General features: G+C 40.0%; 1 protein-coding gene across 1 annotated transcript in view; it reads left to right on the top strand.

The window, feature by feature from the left end:
* The window catches only part of dner (delta/notch-like EGF repeat containing), a 57060-nt gene that overhangs the window by 27157 nt on the left and 8965 nt on the right, over positions 1 to 20938 (top strand). The window contains exons 2-7 of the mRNA XM_038693188.1: positions 5213 to 5554; positions 5647 to 5744; positions 9475 to 9638; positions 14278 to 14426; positions 15235 to 15388; positions 16065 to 16178. Of these exons, the coding sequence (XP_038549116.1) occupies positions 5213 to 5554; positions 5647 to 5744; positions 9475 to 9638; positions 14278 to 14426; positions 15235 to 15388; positions 16065 to 16178 (1021 nt within the window). The remainder of the gene's footprint in view (positions 1 to 5212; positions 5555 to 5646; positions 5745 to 9474; positions 9639 to 14277; positions 14427 to 15234; positions 15389 to 16064; positions 16179 to 20938) is intronic.

The raw sequence follows: 20938 nt of genomic DNA, 5'->3' as shown, positions 1-20938 counted from the left end.
ACTTTTTAGTTTTACTTTTTACAAATAATCAATTGATTAAGGGAGAATATAATCAATAGATTAATTCCCAATGAAAACAATTATTAGTTGCAGTCCGATACAAAATAGTTCAAAATGAGCTCCACCTCAATCAACTACAAAAGCAAAATCCTGCTTTGACATCAATGCATGAGTAATAATTATCATATGATGTAACAGTCACAGGGGACATTTTTCTGCATTAAGAACTTTTTAAAAATACTTTAAGTACATTTTAAGAAACATTTTCAATGCATTACTTTTACTTGTGACAGAGTATTTTTACTGTGCGTTGTTAGTACTTTAGTAATGGATCTGAATACTTCATCCACTACTGGTGTTCTAGTTTATCCCCAAGGTGTCGGTTGGGGTCATGGCTCTGTGCAGGTCAGACACGTACTACAACACCAAACAGGGACAACAATTTTCCTCACTGACATTGCTTTGTGCATGGGAGGCACTCTAGGGCGCCCTGGTTTGTACTGCTGCATACTGCATTCAATGAAATGAAATGATAGAAAACACTTATGATGCAGCCTCCACCAAGTAACTGACCAGCAAAACACACCTTTTAGCAGTTTGCACATACAGCATTTTAGCTTTCCTGGGCTGATTCAGGCAATACACAATGGAGAACTCTCATAACTCCAGCTATTGATCTTTCTTAAGCTTTACTTGAAGGATTACATACTGCTCAGTCACGGTCAGGCTATAACAAGACTGTTCTTGGCAGCACATGTTTTTATCCTATCCGCAACAGTTTGTAGAATCACTAGTTGTTGAGCAGTAGATGAATAATGATACTGCTGCTTTGTTTTTCCTCACTGCATCAACTAATTTCTAATAATGCGATTAGTTTATCATCACCGCCCACTTACTGTGAGTTTGCTATGTGAACCTTCTGCAGGCTGCAATGTACCCTAACTCACCCTTGGGACGAAGCTAGCAGGCAGTTTTGTAACATTTATTAATCTGTGTGTGCAGAAATCCTCTTTTTACCCTGTCAGAGGTCAGCTTCAGATTTTCTGAGCTGGATTTACTGTAATGACTTGCTCAAGGACACTTCTGCCAGTCTTCCTATGGGAGCTTCTTATTAAAGGTTTGTCTTATTAATCACAACTCTCTTGCCCAACTGCCATTTAATGCTTCACCACAACAGTGGCTAACATCATGTGAGTGATCTTACAGATTATACACATAGGAAATGTTGGTAACACTTTATTTTATGGGTCAAGAATTTCCTAATAATTTCCTCAAAGGTTGCCAGTGTAGAAATAGGTAATATCAATTTTAAATTTTCAAGTTCAAATTAGAATTTATTTATATATGACCAAAGTTTGACCAAAGTTTTCCAAGTTCATCATATACAACAAATATACACAACAAAGACAGTAGAAAAGGTCAAAGTGTCAATACTCAACTCAAATTTAAAAGCCAATGAACAGGGCTGGGTCTTGAGCAAGGAATTTCAGCAGTCCGAACAGTTCTTATTTGGATAGGTTACATTATTCCAGAGATTTGGAGCAGCTAGAAAGCCTCTGTAACCTTTATGTTTTAACCTGGACCTGGGAACATCAAGGTAAAAAAAACATTTTATTAAATAAAAACCCAAAGTATTACCAAAATACCCCAAATATTCATTCAATAGTAATTTAGTATTGTAAACGTTTTTCTTCATATATGTTGATTGGTATGTTTATAGACAGGTTTCCCATTTTTCATGTTTAACTGAACACTCTTAATAGCAGTTCATTGATTGGAAGTGTGAAGTGAACATTGTCTCAATTTCCTCTACAATTAAAGGAAAATTAAATATATTTAATTAATAAACAAGATAACCTTTGGGTCACAGACTTGTAAAATAAAGTGTTCCCAAAATGTTAATTCTTGAGTGTTTTAGATGCCATGTGACTGCACTAAGGAACAGCCCCGTTTTTGAGTTGATCTTTACGTTTTTCACTCCAGCCTGCTCCCTGGTTAAAACAGCATCAGTTTAATTGCGCAAACATAGTCTATGAATGTGAATGAGTGTATGCATTTTCTTGCTTTACTCATTAATGAAGCTACAGCTCAGTGACATGGTGCGTCAAACCTGTAGGCTGCATCATCAGAGTATAAACGTTTCCTCTCCTGTACCGGTAAAATCCTTAATAAAAACGTGACACCACATCACCATAACATCTTTGTTAATTGTCAGAAGATGTGAGAAGCTGTCAGGTCGTCAGGTGCGTGGATAAACAGCCTCCTGAAAAGACATTGTTCTGTTTGCTTGCTCGATCTTGCACACTCAGCATTTCATCAAAAGACTTTCAGCTGCAATTAACAAGAGACATTTCACACTGCAACCATCTGTAGGTGCATTCTCTCCAGGCTTAGTCAGCCTTTTGTGCACATCTAACTTCTTTCACTTACATTATTAATGGATTATCAGTGTGGGGACTGAGATGTAATACGATGGTCACGTGTTTTTTTTAGTCTGCTGAATTAAATTATCCAAATGCAGAGTTTCATGTTTAAGTTATGATGTTAGATCCAAATGGATAAACCGGCCGATGAAGACCTGCTCACTTTCCACTCTCTGGTTTCCTGTTGTGATTTTGTGCTTTTTATGCTTCCTTGTTTCATTCCTCTCGCTGCCTTAAATCTAGTCCAATTAAACCCCACTGGGCAGAAATGCATATGAATGTGCTCGCGTGCATAAATGTGTCTCCACACAGTGTGTGTGTGGCATGTCTACAGAAACAGACTCATCCACCCCCTCCACTGGGTTAAATTGATGATGCCACTAGCTTGAGTAGCTTTGCTGTTTCCCTCCAACCAGTTGTATTGATCCTCCCTCCGCAGGGTGGCCATCCCAAATTAGCAAATGGATCACAGCACCTTGTGAAGCAATTAATTTGGCCCTGGAGGATCTCTTCATTCTGTTTGTTGGTCCATGTGGGAATTTAGATAAAGGGACTAATGTGGGTTATTATCAGATGCTTAGAAGGAATTGATTCACATGGTTTGCCAGAGCCCAGGGCATATGGGCTATTTGGTGCCAGAGCATAACAAGCTACATCATGCAGGATGTAATACAAATACATGAATACTAATGGAATCCAGCACCATAGAAATTGCCATTTATGCCGAATATTAATGCTGCTGAGTTATAAGTTAGGGCTGGATAATAAATGGCACAGGTCCAAAATCTAGGGCTGCAACAAACAATTATTTTCACTATCAGTTAAATGAGGATGTTTTTATTCAATCACAATTTTCTTAGACCCTTAGGTGACATCTTCAACTTGCCCACAACTTAAGTAATTAAATTTAGTTATAAAACAGCAAATGTCTCTCTATACACTTTGTCTAATATACAATCAGTGGCCACTTTATTGGATACACCTTTAAAATCAAATCTAAATCTTATCCAATCAACACCTGATCAATTGACACACAGAGAGGTATTGCTTTAACGGTGGTATATGTTTATTATTTTGGTTATGGTTTGCTGTGGTGTGGAACTGTTTCATAGTGACAGGCGTTTCCAATGTTTTGTCCACCCTATTTACAAACATGAAGGGGGGAAATACAATTAATGCATTACAATATAAAGCAGTCCATTACAACACCACCACTAACTACGACCTCAGTAATAAATATATAGTTTAATTAACGCCTCAGACAGTTTTAATACATACTGGCCATTATAAGCTTTGTAAAGGTAAAATATGAGGCAGAGTTGTACTGGACTGCAATCTATTATTTTGGTGTACCTTATAAATAGGGCCATGGAGTGTAAAAAGCAAACCAGCACAAAAAGAGTTCATGTTATGTGCATTTATTGTTATCTGGAAAATTTGACAGTGTTTTTGTCATACAGATTTTATTGTTCAGCCCTGTTGTTTTCCTACTTGTGCGTTGTTAGAGCACATTCTCTGCAGCCTGGATGGAGACTGTTAGAGTGGAAGAGAAATCAGGAGTGACAGATGAAAAAGGTCATGAGCTGGACTCTAATGCTTCCTCTAACCCAGACAAGCCAACGTTGCTGTATTTTCTGAAGGTTGATAAACGCAGTGCCTGGTGCCATTTGAGTGGAGATAAGAGCAGCGGATTGTGTATGGTGGCCTGCTGGGATTGTTGGGACTGCTGTGCTTCAGAGCGAAACAGAGAAAGTTTGATAGAGGCATCGCAAGGAAAACTGAGAGAGATTAGCACTAATGAGCTGTGACTTGGTCGTGGAGAGAGCGGACTGTTAATGACGCTCTGCCTCTCATTGTTACTCTCTCTATGTACATTCACATGCACCATCTATAAGCACCGAGGGAGTTGGCATGAGCATCATTATCATCCCTCTGTTCATCCTCTCTCCAGTCTGGGTTTTTGTTTTTCTCCGGGTTTTTAATAAAACTGTTATCTGAACACATTTAAATCGGACGGCTGGCGCTGCAGATACCTGAGGTTGTTTCAGTGAATTTGAGCAAAAAATAAGAGCCGCAGGATTATAGATGTTCATAAGCCTAAGAAGGCTCTGAAAGCCAAGCAAAAGGTAACACGGTGTCAGGCAGTAAGCTTCATAAGCTAAGCTTTGTCCTCTTTCACCTTCAGTATCTGTACCAGAATGTTTTCTTCCAAATATGATCAATTATTGATGTGGGAAACCAGAACGAAAGGAGGCTGTCAAGGTGCATTTTTTTCATTGCTGCATGACGGGGGAAACCTTGTTTGGGGGCAAATTGCAAGTGTCTGTGTGTTTGCAGGTATGTGTATATTCAAACTGTAGTCTAAGTTTGTGGGAAGGCGTAATGAAAAATGGAGCGATAGAGAGGAAAAATGTCCTGCAGCAATTTATTCTGAGTCAAAATGTAATAAAATAAAAGAGAAGAGCCGAGGGTGTAAAAAAGGAAGCTGAGTCAGAGAGCAAGAAAAGAAGTAGCTGAGTAGTATAAGAGAGAAAATGATCGCTGAGAGTTTGGAGTACTTATACACTTTCTTGTTCTCCACAGTATTTTAAGGACCCTCTTCTTGAGCCAATTTAAAATGAAGCTGAATTTCAGGTTAACATTTTGGGCTTTCATTTTAGAAAGAGACGGTGTAGAGGACAGCAGAGCAGGTGGGGTGACAGGTGAAACAACACCGTTAGATAATATGTTTTTGTTCTGTTTCTCTCTCCAACTCTTCCTATTTTTATTTATTTTCTCTGTTATTTCAGTTTTTCACAGACCCCTGTGCCAGCAGCCCCTGTCTCCATGGAAACTGCAGCCGGAGCGGCGGCGGGAAGGAGGGGGAGCCGGCCTACACCTGTGAGTGCACTGAAGGCTACGAGGGGGAGAGGTGTGATCAGATCCTCTTGGACCTGCCGGCTGCCGACTGGGACCCCGCCACCCCCTCTGCTCCTGAACTAGCTACCCCTGTTGCCTCCACCACCACATCCGCCACTCAGCAGCCACAGCCAACCACCATCCCCTCCACCACACCGGCACCTCCCACTCTGCAGCCATGGCAACCCAAACCCGGGCAGAGGCTGCTGGTGGTGCTGTGGGAGGCAGACAGGGTGAGATAACATCCACACTCAATTTAAGCTCCTGTGGGTTAATCTTAACATGTGTAAAGTAAATACATGTTGTGTGTTGGTGTGTGTTTCAGGTGACTGAGGGTCTGCACTGTGTGAGTCCTGAGCTGTGCGAGCTGACATCAGGAACTCTGACTCTGTCCCTGGAGGTGCCTGAAGAGACGGCTGTAAAGTAAGAGCTACATAAAGTACCTTTTCTTACTGACTGCTACCCCCTTAAAGCAGGGTCAGATAAACCAGCTGGGGGGCAAATCTAGCTGGAACCTCCGGGTCTGAAAAGTGAAGCTAGTGCGGAAGTGCCTCAAACCTAAATTCTTTGTAATAGCTATCATGTGACAACCCCCTTCTTGCAAAAGAAGTCAGACTGTATAGAAGTCCATGAGAAAATTAACCTACTTCTCATGTCATTTATTACCTCAGTAAACACTTTCCTAATGAATATATGGTCTCAATCGCTAGTTTCAAGTCTTTTTCTTTTGTTCATTTTGTAAATGATGGATTCCCATTTAGAGTAAAATAGATAATAAAGCAGGGTATGCTTTGGGGCATGGCTACCTACCACAGAGACCTGTCAGTCGATGCAATGTGTTTCTCTTCCCGGCTCCGTCAACTGTAATAATTTACATTGTATTTTAGTGGAACGTGATCCCTGGAAAATGTGCACTTGGTTCACAACTTGGCATTGTATAAAGTCAAAGTCTCCAACTTTACCAGCTGCAAGAATAAAGTGATGAACACTTTAATGCGTCAATAATTCTGAAACAGGCCTTTTTACGTGAACTTTTTTTTTTTCATCTCAGCTGTTGGTAATTACAGCCTGACCCATATAATATAAATCCTTACTGATGGACAAGTGAACACAGGACGTAGTGACAGGTGTGGTTTCAGCTGCAGAAGACATGAAACTTTCAACCAGAAATGGTCAGTAATACAGTGGTTTTCAACTTGGTGTTAAGTAAGGATACAAACTTGCCTTAATTAATAAAATTCTTTTCAACTTTTTGGATCCTAATCAACAAGAATAATAACAAAGCAAAGCTGTAAAGTAGGCTATATTGTCTGAATAATTACCATACTGAAAAAGATACATTAGAAAATTCTTTCCACAACATTTTATCTGCATATTTTCCATGCAACATTTGTTTGCAATGTAATACAGCTTGTACCTTTTGTAACTAATAACCTTCCATTTGAATCTCCTCATGACCCACCTCAGGGACCTGAGACACTGTATTAGCTGTATTACACCACTCCGGATGTATTCCATCTTATCAGAGCGTGTTTGCTCATAGACAGTATTACAATGGCTCTGAAATTAAGGGTCAATGAATAATGCAGAAGCAATGGTCAAGGTGAACACTGGATGTCCTTGATGTCGCCCCTCATTATAGATGGTAGGCACGACTGATCAAGATCGCAGGCTGGAAGCTGTGAGTTAATCAACTGCTGCTGCTTTGTTTTCAAACTGTATAATTACACACAATACCTGAACGCAGACCCAGACGCAGGCAGTGAAGGACACTTACATTCAAACACACATGCACCACTTAGAAATGAAGCAGTGATCCAAAAGTGACATTTTAGAGCGTCTGATAATAATGTAATACAGTTCTTGTATCCCAAAGGGGCTGGAGAGAGAGGAAGGAGAGAGAGAGAGCGAGAGAGAGAGAGAAAGAGTCTGCTGTGTGTGCAAACAGTTACCGAAACACACATTTTATGAAACATCATCATCATATACTATTTTAAATAATAGTCTAATTAATTCAATTGCATTGAAGTAAGTTCATAATAACTGACTGGCCACTAAATCAACTTTAATAAATACAAAAATTAGTTTAATATACCAACAAAATAAAATTTAATGAAGCTTTCCACTTTCCTAACACATATAACATACAGACCTTCATTTTATATAAAAATCCCTCGATATATCAAGCACCCAATGGCTCATAGTTGTTCCCCAGATATCTGAGCTCCTCATGTTGTCCCTCGAGGTGAGCTAGACACCCTGCAAAGGAAAACTCATTTCGGCTGCTAGAAGCCTGTCCACAACCTTATTATCTTGGTCACCACTCATAGTTTCACCTTCAGGCTCAGCTCCCTCTTCACCTCCACATTTAGGGACAGCAGTCATGCCGATCCACCTGTGATGCTCCAGCATGCCCACGCTCATGAACACAACCTAAAATATGTCTTTTTATATCCTAAACTGTGCCTACAGGCTTTTTAAGAATGTCTTTTATGGCTTTAAATGGTCTCTTAAAAAAATGTCTGAAATATTAGCTCTTGATAAAGTTTGATTAATGGCCCTTATTTAATTTATTTTATTTATATTATACAGATGTGCAGGGCAGGTTTGGCTCCAGTATTTCATTTTCCAAAAACAAATCAGCAAACGTATTTACATTTAAGTGTCACATGCAATGCAGCCGCTTTCAGCTGCTTCTCTTTGTATGAAGCACTGTAGGGGCAATGATAATAATTATTGTTCTTGTTAGTTATGCAAGCAGTCATTAAAATGCAGGCAAGGGCTGAGAGGATAATCACTGATTTTGTGTTTGTTTTTGATAATATGAGAATGATTATTTCAGGTGTGGGAGTAAGGTTAGAGGGGGTGCTGAGAAGCATTTAACCAGTCAGGAGCCTCATTGAAACTGTTTTGCGTCTCTCTAACAGGTCTCACTCTGCCCGACTGTCTCTCTTTCACAGGGACATCTGTCAGTGTGGCAACTCAGCTCCCCTCTGTTTTTTGCCGTCTGCTCTGCACACTGGCAGCTGTTGAAGCTCAGTGTCACCAACAGGAAACATGGTCCGCGTTGGTCTTCTCACTCTGCTCAGATTTTTATAGACACTAGATCATCCTTATGGCTCCATGATCTGCAATCATAGAAGTCATCCAGATAGAGAAAACAAATACCAATGTGTGTCCAGACAAAAGATTTGTTCTCTATATGATCACCATATAGCTTTGTTTGAATCAGACATGTATTTTTAAGATTTTGATGCGTGTTAGGCTTAGTGAGTTTAAATTAGCCCCAACAGTTATTTATTTTTTTTATAAGATTTGTTTCTTTAAGTAAATGTCCTTAACAATCCCTTTGACAACCTGAAGGCTGGCACTAGAAGAAAGCTCATGTACTGCCCATCCTATAGGGAGCATGAATGTGGTCAGTAAATTTCATGACTTTACGCCTATTTGATTTTGAAATGTTGATGGCTTCATGTCAGCATGTGGATAAGAGACCGTTGTGTTACCCAGGGATGCTCATTGGCAAAAGTTAAGGGCATTACCTTGCAACAGCATTAAAAATGCATGTCTATTTTTAATTGGTACAGTGTCAATACAAAAGGAGTCAAGTTTGAGTATCAAGTTCACATCCACACCTGTTTTGAACCCTCTCTCTTGTCTATTTCCACATTGAACCTGCTTCTTTCTCAGTTTCTCTGTTGTTCAGTCTTGGTTGTCACTGTTTTGTACAAACTGTCTGAGGTCCTGATGAAAGATCGTTCCGACTACACTGGCTGTGTTTCACAGCTCTGTTCAACATCACACCCACTGAGTCAGACCACTGGCAGCCATTACTCACCAGACCTGACCATGGTGCCAGGTTGGAGTAATGGACATGAATAATTCCTTCTAATCGTCAGTCCTGCGTTTGATAAAAATTAAGGATTAGAAGAAGTAGAGAAGTTGTCACAGAGGATTGGTTCATTTATCTCATCTTTCATGCTAAAAGCTAAAAAAGCAGCTGAGAATTGTCACCAATTAAAAGGGGATCAAGGCAATGGATATAAACTTGTGGTTTGGGCCCACAATAATCAGATTCTCGATCCCAATTCTCCATCCCTCTTTATCTCCTCACCCTCCATCCCTCACGCCCCTTCTTTGTCTCCCCATCTAGGGTAATGGTGAATGCCAGTGGAGCTCCAGTGCTGTGGCGTGTGAATGAAGAGGGTTTCCTCCGTTCCTCCATTTTGAACGGCACCACAATGTTTTTCCTGCAGGCCCCTGATGGATTGGTGGTACCAGACCACTCGCTGCCCCTGGGACAGAATTACTTCCTTAGTAAGACACATCCAATCTCCTAATGCATACAAGCATATACAACAGTTTTCAATAACTATATTCATATCAGTTCTACTGATCATATTGGGTACAAGACCGACACTAGTGCCCATGGGTTTTAGCCTCCTCGATACCACGTCCTCCTCTTGTACCTGAGGTCACCGGCTTAAGTCAGGACCGTGCAGTAGTACAATCTTGGGAAGAAATGTTACATATACACCCAGGAAAAAATGATACACAGCATTTTCTAATTTGCGTCTGCGAAAACGTAAAACAGCAGCAACAAGATAGTGATGATAATAATGGTTTTCATCTTCACATAATGTCGCAAGTGAAACTGAATGACCAAACAACAACTGAGTGCACAAAAAACATTAGTTAGTTTATGAAACATCTGTTAAATAAGGGCTTACAACTATGATGGGAAGCTGGCCACAAATATTGACAAACTGACCAGAGCACAGATAAAATGATAAATACTCACGTGAGTGCAAACACTGAATGATAAATTGCGTCATGTGTATTAGATCATATTTACATACAAGAGAAAATATACAACTTCAATTACACTTTAATTATCTTTGTTTTTATCATTTCATTTGTATGATTCTTCATCCAACAACCATAGACCTAATGCTAAATGGGAAACATTTAGAAATAACTCCAAATAGCTCATTTACAACTGAGCCAAAAACATCTGAGGATTATTGAATTTAAATAAATTGTATTTACAGCTTTTATCCCTGACATGTCATTGGGGAGAATAGCATAATATTTGCATATGAGTCAGAATATCGTATTTGCATATTAAAAAAAACCCACAGATATTTATGCTGATGCTCCATCTGTATTTTAATACTGAGCATCACACACACACAGAGTACTCAAACAATTGTGCCAAAACATGGCATGAACTGCGGTCTGTGCTGGAGGGGGGGGGGGGTAATTGGAGTCTCACTCTTTGACTTGAAGGGCTGGCTGACCTCTGTGTGTGCTCAACATACCTGATGCTGTTTCACTACGCTGCCTGTCTGTTGACCTTGATTTGTCAGCTAACTCTGAAGCAACACAGCCTCTGCCTTGCCTGAGAGAGAGAGAGAGAGAGAGAGAGAGAGAGAGAGACAGGGGGAGATGACGTTGGTGAGTTAAATCAGAGGGAAGGAAGGATAATGGAGGGTGGGAGAGAGGAAGTGTCAGATAAGGAAAAGAAAAGATTGCAAGACAGAAAGGGATTAGAGAAAAGGACAGAGGATGTGGAAGGAGGGAATAGTGAAGGTCAAACTGCAAGAGGAAAATGAAGACGCATGCAAAGCACTAGTAAGGAGGGAGGAGCAGTGACATTGCATTTCCCTCTTCGCGTCACTGTTTCTGAATGCTGGCAATGTGCTTTAATGATTTGAAGGAGCTCTGACTCTGCATGGATGACATTCAATGTCAATGGGCTGACGATCATTTGGTCAGGGGTGACAGAGAAGCATGAGATATTTTATGTGCCTTCTGATTGGCTGAGGAGCTTGTATCGTTGATGTCTCTGTCATTGGTGGACTTGCAGCGCATTGGCTCATATTGGGCTTCAAAAAAATGGCAGTTAATATTCACTATGAGGCTATTTTTATCCAAGTGCCCGTGTAGCTGTCAGCTTTGATTGAAGATATTGTAAGAGATGTTCTGAACTTATAGACCCAGAGAGACAAGATGAAGAGGCACACGCTTTATTTTGGTCAAAATGAAGAGCTGCCTGCTTCAGTTCTTTTCTTAACATTTTTAGCCACATGGATATTTATTGTTCTTTTGGCAGCACTTTACAGGCAAGGAATCATTTATCTTAAATCTTTCCTAGAACATTTATAGGCAAGACTCAAGCCTACAGCCATGCTAGCGGCTCTATGAGTCTGTACTTAGGCTGATGTACTTCGTTGAATGCCGACATGCTTACAATGACAATCCTGATGTTCAGCAGGTGTAATGTTTATCATGTTAGCTTAGCATGTTAGCATGCTGTACACCAAGTACAGCTGAGGTTGACAAGAATGTTTTTAGTTTAGCAGATATTTAGTCATAAACCAAACTAACAGGCTAATTGAAACCACATGATAGTGCTATATGAAAAGTCAGGTGCTCACGAAAGCTATGACCCACCAGTTTTATGGTATTTCATTCAGTAGTTCTCAAGACATTTAAAGGGATATTAAGTGATTATAATCCAGTACACTTTTTGTTAAAGGTCCAGTGTGTCATATTTCTGATGCTCTATTCATAGTTTTCAGTCACGTGACATTTGTGGTACCTGGAGGGCAAAACAACAGACCAACATAGCCGCTCACACTGCGGCTCCCCAAAGAGACTCCGCAAAAGCAGTTACATTTATTTGGATAACCTCTCAACTTAAGAAAAAGAAAGATATGAACACAAACTGCAAGTGTTTGGCACTTCCGATCCACGTTACAGCATCCGCTGCCGCATTTCTATTGTTAAAAAGCGCAGGTCCCTGCTCGACTGCGGTCATGTTTACGTTTACCTTGTGGGGAATCCCTCACCTAACACAGCTCAGGCTTGTCTCTTCCTCAATTTGTGATCAGAAAGTACAACTACCATCCAGCATTTTGACAATGCAAAAGTAAAAAACTCATAGTAACAGTGTATCACTTGCTTCCTGCTTGGCAGGCAGCGGAAAATAATGTCTTTATTGCCCTCCAAGGGAGCATTTTCCTTAGAACATCACATCACATGAACTATGAATTGACAGAAATGCAATATAAGATCCATAATTATGTTTTCAGTGGTGTGTAAAGACCTTACATAATGAACCATTATGTTTTTATTACCTTAGAATGAGACATTTATATCTACATAACCGCGGGTACCCCCTGCTGTGGAGGTTGCTGTATTTTGTTGTCATGTTTCTACCGTAGCCGTCAACGAACAAACAGCGCTACGTCATCACAGCGTTCTTCTTCTGCTTGTGTAATTCCGGTAGTGTAGATGCCCGTCACTACGTTGAATACGTACAAAGAAGAAGAAGAGGGAATAATAATAATAATAATAATAATATATTAGTAATATACAGTCTCCCAGACATTTGGACAACTGAAGGAGCACACACGTGTTATTTAGCACGACAACCGACAGCCAGACGGAGTCGGGACAGACAGCTGACGGCAGAAATCAGGAGTTTGTGGATTTTCCCAGGCTATAACTTTAATGTGGGACAGATGTTTTCAAAGCGGAGCTGAAGTTGTCTGTTTTCTGCTGGACAGGTAATTAACTTTGTTTGTCAGTCTTTAGCGATGCAAATGCAAACGCAAACTGTTGTTTGAGAGCTTTTGCTATTAGCTGGCCATAATCACAGAGAGCCGTGACATGTTTCCCCTGTCAGTGGTGTGAAATATGGATTAATTTCATGTTGCTTACTTATTCTCCAGCCTGTGGTTTGGCTTTGCTGGTTACGGTTACGTTAGCGAGACAATCAGCTGATCAGTAACGTTAATTGGCGATAAAACCGTAACGTTAGCTTAGCGCATGGAAGCATCAGCCAGCTAAACTTTTACTGACTGGTAGAAAAAAAATGTTTTGTTAGTTTGATTGGTTTATTGTCCAGCGCTGTTCTTTGGCTTTGTATGTTCATCTTACTGCCCTGGTGGAAAACCTGTATTTCTCTTTACTGCTAATGGTTATATATAACAAGACCGTGTGTCCTATAAGTGACCAATAATAATAAATTAATTAAAATTTGTAATTTGTACTTTCACATGCTAAATGCCCATTAAAAACGTTGCACCGTTTTACCACCAGCTGAAATTATTTCTGTCAGTACTACTTTGTGTTTCTGTTCAAAAAATTCAAAAGACATTGGTGATATTTGCAGATTGCTTATCTAATTAAGCAAAGCGACTCTCACCAGCCAATGCCTTTGTAAACTTCATGTGTTATATGGTTTATAATGGGCTATGGTGCAGCAACAGTGAGGCTTACATTGTCCTGGTATCTGTCAGTGTGGTCATACTGGATACACTAGATGTGATAGTTTTTGAGAATTTCTTTATTTTCATGTTAGTCCAGATGAGCCAACCATCCCAAGATGTAAAATAATGTATTACAGGAGTATGAGACATCATGTAGCACTTCATTTCTTCATGTAGCTGATGTTTGTTAATGAAAAATAACAATAATATTCAAAAAAACATTTTGTTTTACATAATTTATATAATTTCTTAATATATCTAAAAGAAAACTAATTTCTTGACTGGCAATCTCTTTTATCTCATAGAAGACATCTTTGTCCTGTCTCAGGCACCATAGCTATACGGCTCGCTTGGGTAGGGGAGGGGCAATTCGAAACCCTCACCACTAGATGTCACTAGAACTTACACACTGAACCTTTAAATTCTGTAAATATTTCCTCATGGTTTGCTGACTCTCCGTTTTGTCATCCCTAGAGCCACTCTGCTAGCATGGCTTAAAACTGTTGTTTTACTGCTGTCTGTTTGCAAATTAAACCTTTCTAGCATTAAGTCAATCTTCTCTCCAAAGACATGGGGATTTTGTATTTACTAATATCTGCTAGTGCTGAACTTAATATGAATGGATGAATAAAAACACTACATGAATAGTTCATAAGGCCCTGACTCTTCTTTGGCAGGTGTGGTGCGCGTGGGTGCCCCCACAGCCCCGGAGGTCACCCTGCGCCTCAACCTGACGGTGAAAGCCAGCAGCTGCGTGGAGCCCGGCAGCAGCTTCAGTGACCCTCAGTGCTCTGGGAAAGGCAAATGCATCACACAGCCCTCTGAGGTGAGAAAACACCATGTGAGATTTTAGTTTGAATGAAGCTGAAAGGAGAACAATCCTGCAGTATTAGGTATTAAGTGACCTCAAACATAAATTTGGTACTGAATCAACACATCTAAATGCAAACTGAAGCATCCAGATCTGCAGTGATTAATATGCAGCATCTTCATTCAGCCATGTTTCTTTTCACTAATTGTATAAGCATGGTATCACTCACTTCACAACTGCAAAATAAGCAAAAGCAAAGTTTCCCTATTATTATAATCCAACATTATCGCTGCAGCTGCATCTATGCATCCAGTGATGCAAGCGCCTTCTGATCATGATTCACAAAAGTATAGCATACCCTGGTTTCACTTAGCAGAGAACAGTGCAGGGAATAACAGAACAATGCAGTGCAACGTGATCAAAGGCTATTTTGAATTTTATTTGTTGGGTAGTTTCATTCATTATCTGCTGCTGATAGTCAAAAATGTTGCACTTAAAGACATGTAGCAGCAGTGACTCTAACTGGGCGAGCTCAAAAGTCAACAAAGTATGTCTGGGGTTTTGAAGAAACCTTTTCACGGGTTTTGTCTTTAAACTCACTTCCCATTATCATTCCAGCTCACTATTTCAGAAAATCAAACAGTGCCACTGCTGCTTGTTATAGCATTATGTTTCTGAATTATTTTGCATTCTCATTATTCCTACTCCACATGTTTCTCTTCTTTTGATCTCCCATTGTTCCTCCCTGTTTCCCCACTGTGTAACCTTTAAGGCTCATTTTCTCTGTCATGAGAAATGTGTTTGTGTCTTTGTGCTGCTACAGAGCACTTTCTTTTGCGACTGTGAGGACGGCTACACTGGAATCTTCTGTGAGGAGTTCGATGCCTGCCACCACCGGCCTTGTCGCAACAACGGCACCTGCACCGATGTTAGACAGGGGGGTGAAGGACGCAACTTCACCTGCACTTGCCCTCCAGGTGTGTATGTCCATGTGTGCATCATGTCTTATACGTGGCCTCAGGACTGTAGATGTCTTTATTTCAGGGCAGTTTGTGAAGTATGGTTTCAAAGGCTTTGTGATGATGTGTGGTTTTGTTTTGTTCGATTAGAGTTTTGCGAATGTAAAAACTGAAATCCTCTCTCTTTGTTTTAGAAAATCTCAGAAAAAAAAAAATACAGGAACAGAGGGTGTATTGACCCTTTTGATCTTGTCAGATTTATTTTAGGATAGGGACTTGAAGCGTGGGCCTCTGGCAGGAAGGTAAATGTCAGAGGTGACCACTGACTGCCTGTCACTTCCCATTAAAGAATTGTGCTAACAAGCCCTGTGTGTGCAGTTAATGAGAAGCAACATTGTCAAATTTAGTTTAACTAGGTGGCTCAAATCAGTGCATTTTGTGGACATTGAAGACTTTTTTGCATATTCCTACCGTTGCTGCTGCTACTCTTCCTTGGGTTAACAGCAATTCCATATTATAGACAACAAACAAACATTTACAGGCAAATAATAAAACTTAATCTTTCAGAATGCACAGTTTCAATCAAACATTTAAAAGCAAGTGAAAAACAACAAAACAAAATTCCAACTTATATTTGTAGCTTAAACAGGTATCATAAATCATGTAGTCGGTTTATAAACTGTGTGTTTCTCAGGTTATGAAGGGGAGCGTTGCCAGTTGCTGGTTGACCACTGCGTCTCTCAGCCCTGCAAGAATGGAGCCACTTGTTTCAGCAGCCTAGCCGGACCCAGGTGCTACTGTCCCGAAGGTAGGAATCCAATGTTGGTGTGTGTTTGCTTTAAGTGAATTTGAAGGAATTAGTGAGAGTGCCAGAAAGACGTGTTTTTTTGTGCTGTAACAGAAGTGACTGACAGCTTGTTATTTGTACTAAAAGAGTGAAGTTCAACATTTGTGATGTTTGTGTGTCGTTGTTAAAAAGGCAAAGAGAGGAACCTATAGACTGAAATAAGTGTGAACATCCTGCAATAGGGTGGATTCCAGTCACTATACACTCTGTGTGTCTGCTGTATCACAGTATCTGTGCCACAGTGATGCTTAATTTAAACCTTCCTCCTCTTGTCTAATTAGTCTTCGTAGCCTCAGCGACCTGCATCACCCTCTCTGGGGAAATCTGTGACCGCAAAACTTCTTGCTGAAACAGCATTTCTCAACAAGAGCACACTAGTTTGCAATTAATGTACACCGTGTCCCGACAACAGTGTATATAGACCGTGTATGCACACACAAAAACACACACACATACAAAATGCAAGGAAAACACTGGGTTACAATAGAGCTCACTACATAAATAAAGTCACAGCAAATTGATGTAAAACCTGGCAGGAAGGCTGTTTCATTGTTCCAGGTACAGCTCCCAGCGGTCAGTTCATTCTTGATCTGGAGGAGGCCTCAGTCACACTCGCAACATCTGACTGTGTTGCTAATCTGCAGCTGCCAAAAATACATAAAGGTCTCCAATAAGGAAAGGAATTCGTAATCCATCGGTTGTGCATTTATTTTTATAAAATGAGAGAAACAGCGGTGAGAACTGTGCCAGCACCTCTTAATTAGTGTGAGAAGATTTTGTTAAAAATTTCATGAACTTATTAGATAATTTTGTGTCTGAAGGAACTATTGGACAAGTAATCTCTCTGTGTTTATTTACAGGTAGCAGCATGTAGAATAATCTGGAATGCGACATTGGATCAGGGTGTCTGATTAATAAATTGTTATTTAGCTTATTTTAAAAAGTGACTAATGGTACGTTTATGATATGTGCAGTATAATAAACCATTTAACCATAGGCCTTTTTCACAGAAGACATTTTGACATGTCACAATAGGAAAAGCACATCAAATGTAAATGGCTGAATTCCAGTTAGCAGCTTCAGTTTTAGGGTCCTGGTATTGTTCACATTGGTTCTCTGTCACAACTTACTGGGATTCTTGATTAGAACAGAGCCATTGTTAATGTTATTAGTAACACCTGTGCTTTTCCTGTTGTAAAAATTCAAAATATAAAAAGGAGGAAATAAACTGTATATAAATATTTCGATTGTTTAGAATAAAAATAGAAACACGTCAGGATGAGAATAATTATCTGCATTAATTGACCAGAAAAAAGGAGAGCTCCACTCATAGAAGCTCAAAATGGGAAATCCATACAAATGGGTGTCTCAGTATAGGACACGCTGGTTAACAATCAATCAATCAATCAATCAATAACTTAGTCAGAATGCTGAAAAACACTCACAGTCTTCTGCAGGAAAACACACATTGCATAAACAAATATTCTCAGTCACAGTGTGCCTCATGGGGACTCAATTGGGGCATAGGTTAGAGTTAAGGTTTATGGGACTGTTAAATGACAACACGGCGTCATTTGTTTGTTCTAAGATGAAAATCTAAAAAATAGTGTAGTATTTCTGGTTAAGGTTAAGGTAGGACTTCAGGGAATACATTTGAGTCATTCAAATGTCCTCCTGAGTGACAATAACAAGTTTGTATGTGTGTGTGAGAGAAGCACAGAGAGATGAAAAGAGATGTGCGTCCATACTGATGAACACATGAGAGAGAGATGATTTAAATGCCTGTTTGAATACCCAGCCTAAGGACAAACAATCAAAAGCAGAAGAGATGTTTTTCATCCAGAATGATGTTGTTTTTTTTTTTTTTCCATGCCTGCTGTAAAGGAGATCCTTTTCTAGAAATGTAAACTTAGTATATAGTATAAGAGAACATTTCATATGGTATCAAAAATGGATTTCATTAACACTCCAAGTCCAAGAATGCTTTACCTATACTTTGTGAAAACCTTTCAGTATTTTGGACAGGCAGAGAGATAACAAGAGGATGTGAGAAAGGAGAAAGTTTGTAAAAGGAAAAAAAAAAGATAAAAGTTTGATCTGTTATTCTTTTTTGTTCCTCCTGCATTCATTTCCCTCAGGAAGTCTTTGCCTCTTTGTTTGGAGCAGAAGTCCTTCATTGTTCTTGCTCACTTTTCTCAAGGACGGAAAACTGATGCTTTACAGTAAATAATAATTAGGACTTAATTTTCACAGTAGTGAAAGAAATGTGAGCACATTCAAACAGCCAAATCAACGTGCATGGAGGACAGCTTTCTATTTTTGCATGCTGCTCAGTGCTTATCCAGGATCTGCCCTCTCACCCCCATAAATTGTCTCCAAGCTTTCTCGCAATTTTCCTGCACAGACACAAGCAATAAATAAAATGATGGATGGCATGCCAACTGTAGCAGCTGTCGTCAGAGATGTATCAACTCTGTGTTAACCAGGCCAACTATGAGAGCAAAAGCTGCATATTTATTTGCTACATTGTAGATGGAGGCTGGGGTATTTGAATACATTCACCCCGCAGGGACAAGAAGTAATATTTTCACTCCTGTTTGTTTCCTTGTCAGCAACATCTCTCTATTTCCAAAGAGAGCTAAAGTAAAAACTAAATGGGCTAAGGTGTTTGGGATTGGTTTTAACCCATAATTATGAAAGTAGTCATAACATTTATAGCTTTTGGTCAACATCCCAAAAAATGTTTTTAAAGGATAAACAGGATAAAACTTAATAAACTTATAACCAAACTTATCTTAGTTTATCACCAACACTTGAGTCAATAGCATTATAAGAACTAACTAATGACACAAACCGTCTTTGGGAAAAATATATTTGACGTGCAATTAGATGTTTTAGTTTGGCCCATGTGTCCCATCCACTAACATGGAGGGGGGCGGTGTTGTATGACCTATACTGAAGCCACCAAGGGTCAACATGTTTTGGCTGTCATATTGTCCAGTCTATAATCAGAACCAATTGCTGCTCCACTGTACATGGAAATTTTAATGATACAAAGGAAACTCTGGGTAGAACAGAAAATTGGAGGATCGGGTATTCTTGAAGATCTCAGCTCTCTGACTGCCTTCCAATTTTTACTCTCAAACTCTCAGTTCAAGGTAAAGTGATGAAGAAGTCAAATCTGTATGAATACCATTTTAAAAATACGAATTTCATGGATGTGCTCAAATAAATTTTGCACTGTGACTCCTCAACAGAGACTAACACACACATATTAACTTTCTTTCAAACACACTCTTATACACACTGACAGAAGAGGAAAGTGTGAGTGTCAGTACTGTGACTGCCTCCAGTCAGAACTAGCAGGGCGTGGGAGCTAAATTTAAACTGTGAACTCCTTTTAATGTTGGCAGGTTTGAATGCCAGCAGCAGGAATGAACAGACTCCTCTATGTCAGCCAGGTCTCAGGTGTGTGAATCGTTAGATAGATAAATGCATGAGACAAATAAACAGAAAATAGGGAAAGACAGAGAGAGAAACTGAGCTCAAGACGTGGAAGTCAGGAAAAAAGATGGTACACAGAGTAAAGGAGCTAAGCGTAGAGGAAAGAAGGGGATTAAACCATGTTGTAACAAATACAAATCATAAGATTAAATATATGCAAGAGCGAGGTGCGTGGGCTAGCATCTGTGTCTTTGCAAGCGCATAATAGAAAGGGGAAAGGGGAGAAGAGATGAGGGAGTTTGGAAGGAGGCAGCGAAAAAGGAAAGGATGAAGCAGAGCGAGGCAGTGGACAAAGAGAAAAGGAGAGAGCTTTGGGTGAGATTTTCCCCTGACTGCTGCAGATTACTCCTGTCTCTCTGCTGCTGAATGATAAATATCCTCCTCACTCTGAGAAAGTCTTGCAGATCAATGGATGCTTGAGAGAGATCTCTTCATTAGCTCAATGGAGCGTGCACTCCGGTGCAGTCAGCAGGGGGATTTACTACAGTGTTACTGTAAATCAGAGGACCCACACGCACTATACTGCATCAGAGCGAGGTATGTGCATGTACACAGCGGAGTCTTTCTCTGCTCTGCAGTACAATGGCAGCTCTCATGGGAGGTGAAGCCAGAGGAGGAGAAGGGGTGGAGAAAAGAGGGAGGAAGTCATTTTTAGATGAGGAAGATTGATGAAAGTAGCAGAAGCTCACAAACTAATGAGATGAGGGGAAAAGAAACCAGTGGCCTCAACATACAACCAATCACCCACAAAGGAGTGCAGGGGTGTGCACAAAACAGACCCCCACACACAAACACAGATGGGCATTGTCACACAGAGAGCATGTCAGAAACTTAACCACGCTCCTTCAGAGATACTGCTGTAACACAATAGTTAGACATTCCTGTCAACAGCAACAATTCAGTCTCTGTGAAGCTGCTTTCACTGCTTATTTTTATCTCAACAATGAAGAGGAGGGGATAAAAGAAACAACAATAAATTTGCTCTAGGTGGTGTTTTTAGGTGTTGACATGTAATGACATAACCAAACCACTTTTTTCTCAGTAAATTTCTTCGATCAGTGATGTCAGTCTCCCCACACCTGCCACAAAACTGGACGTGAAGTTTAAAGGAATAGAATGACATGTTGTATCTTTCAGTTCAGTTCATTCAGTTCTGCAAGAATGCACATTAGCGCTTTTCCCAAAATGTCAAACTATTAGTTTAAGACCTTGATAAA

Source organism: Micropterus salmoides, unplaced genomic scaffold (assembly GCF_014851395.1).
Source record: "Micropterus salmoides isolate LMB-PRFRI ecotype aquatic unplaced genomic scaffold, ASM1485139v1 Ms_hic_scaffold_3, whole genome shotgun sequence".
NCBI lineage: Eukaryota > Metazoa > Chordata > Actinopteri > Centrarchiformes > Centrarchidae > Micropterus > Micropterus salmoides.
Note: the sequence above shows the minus strand (reverse complement) of the source record. Positions and strands in the feature narration are given on the sequence as shown.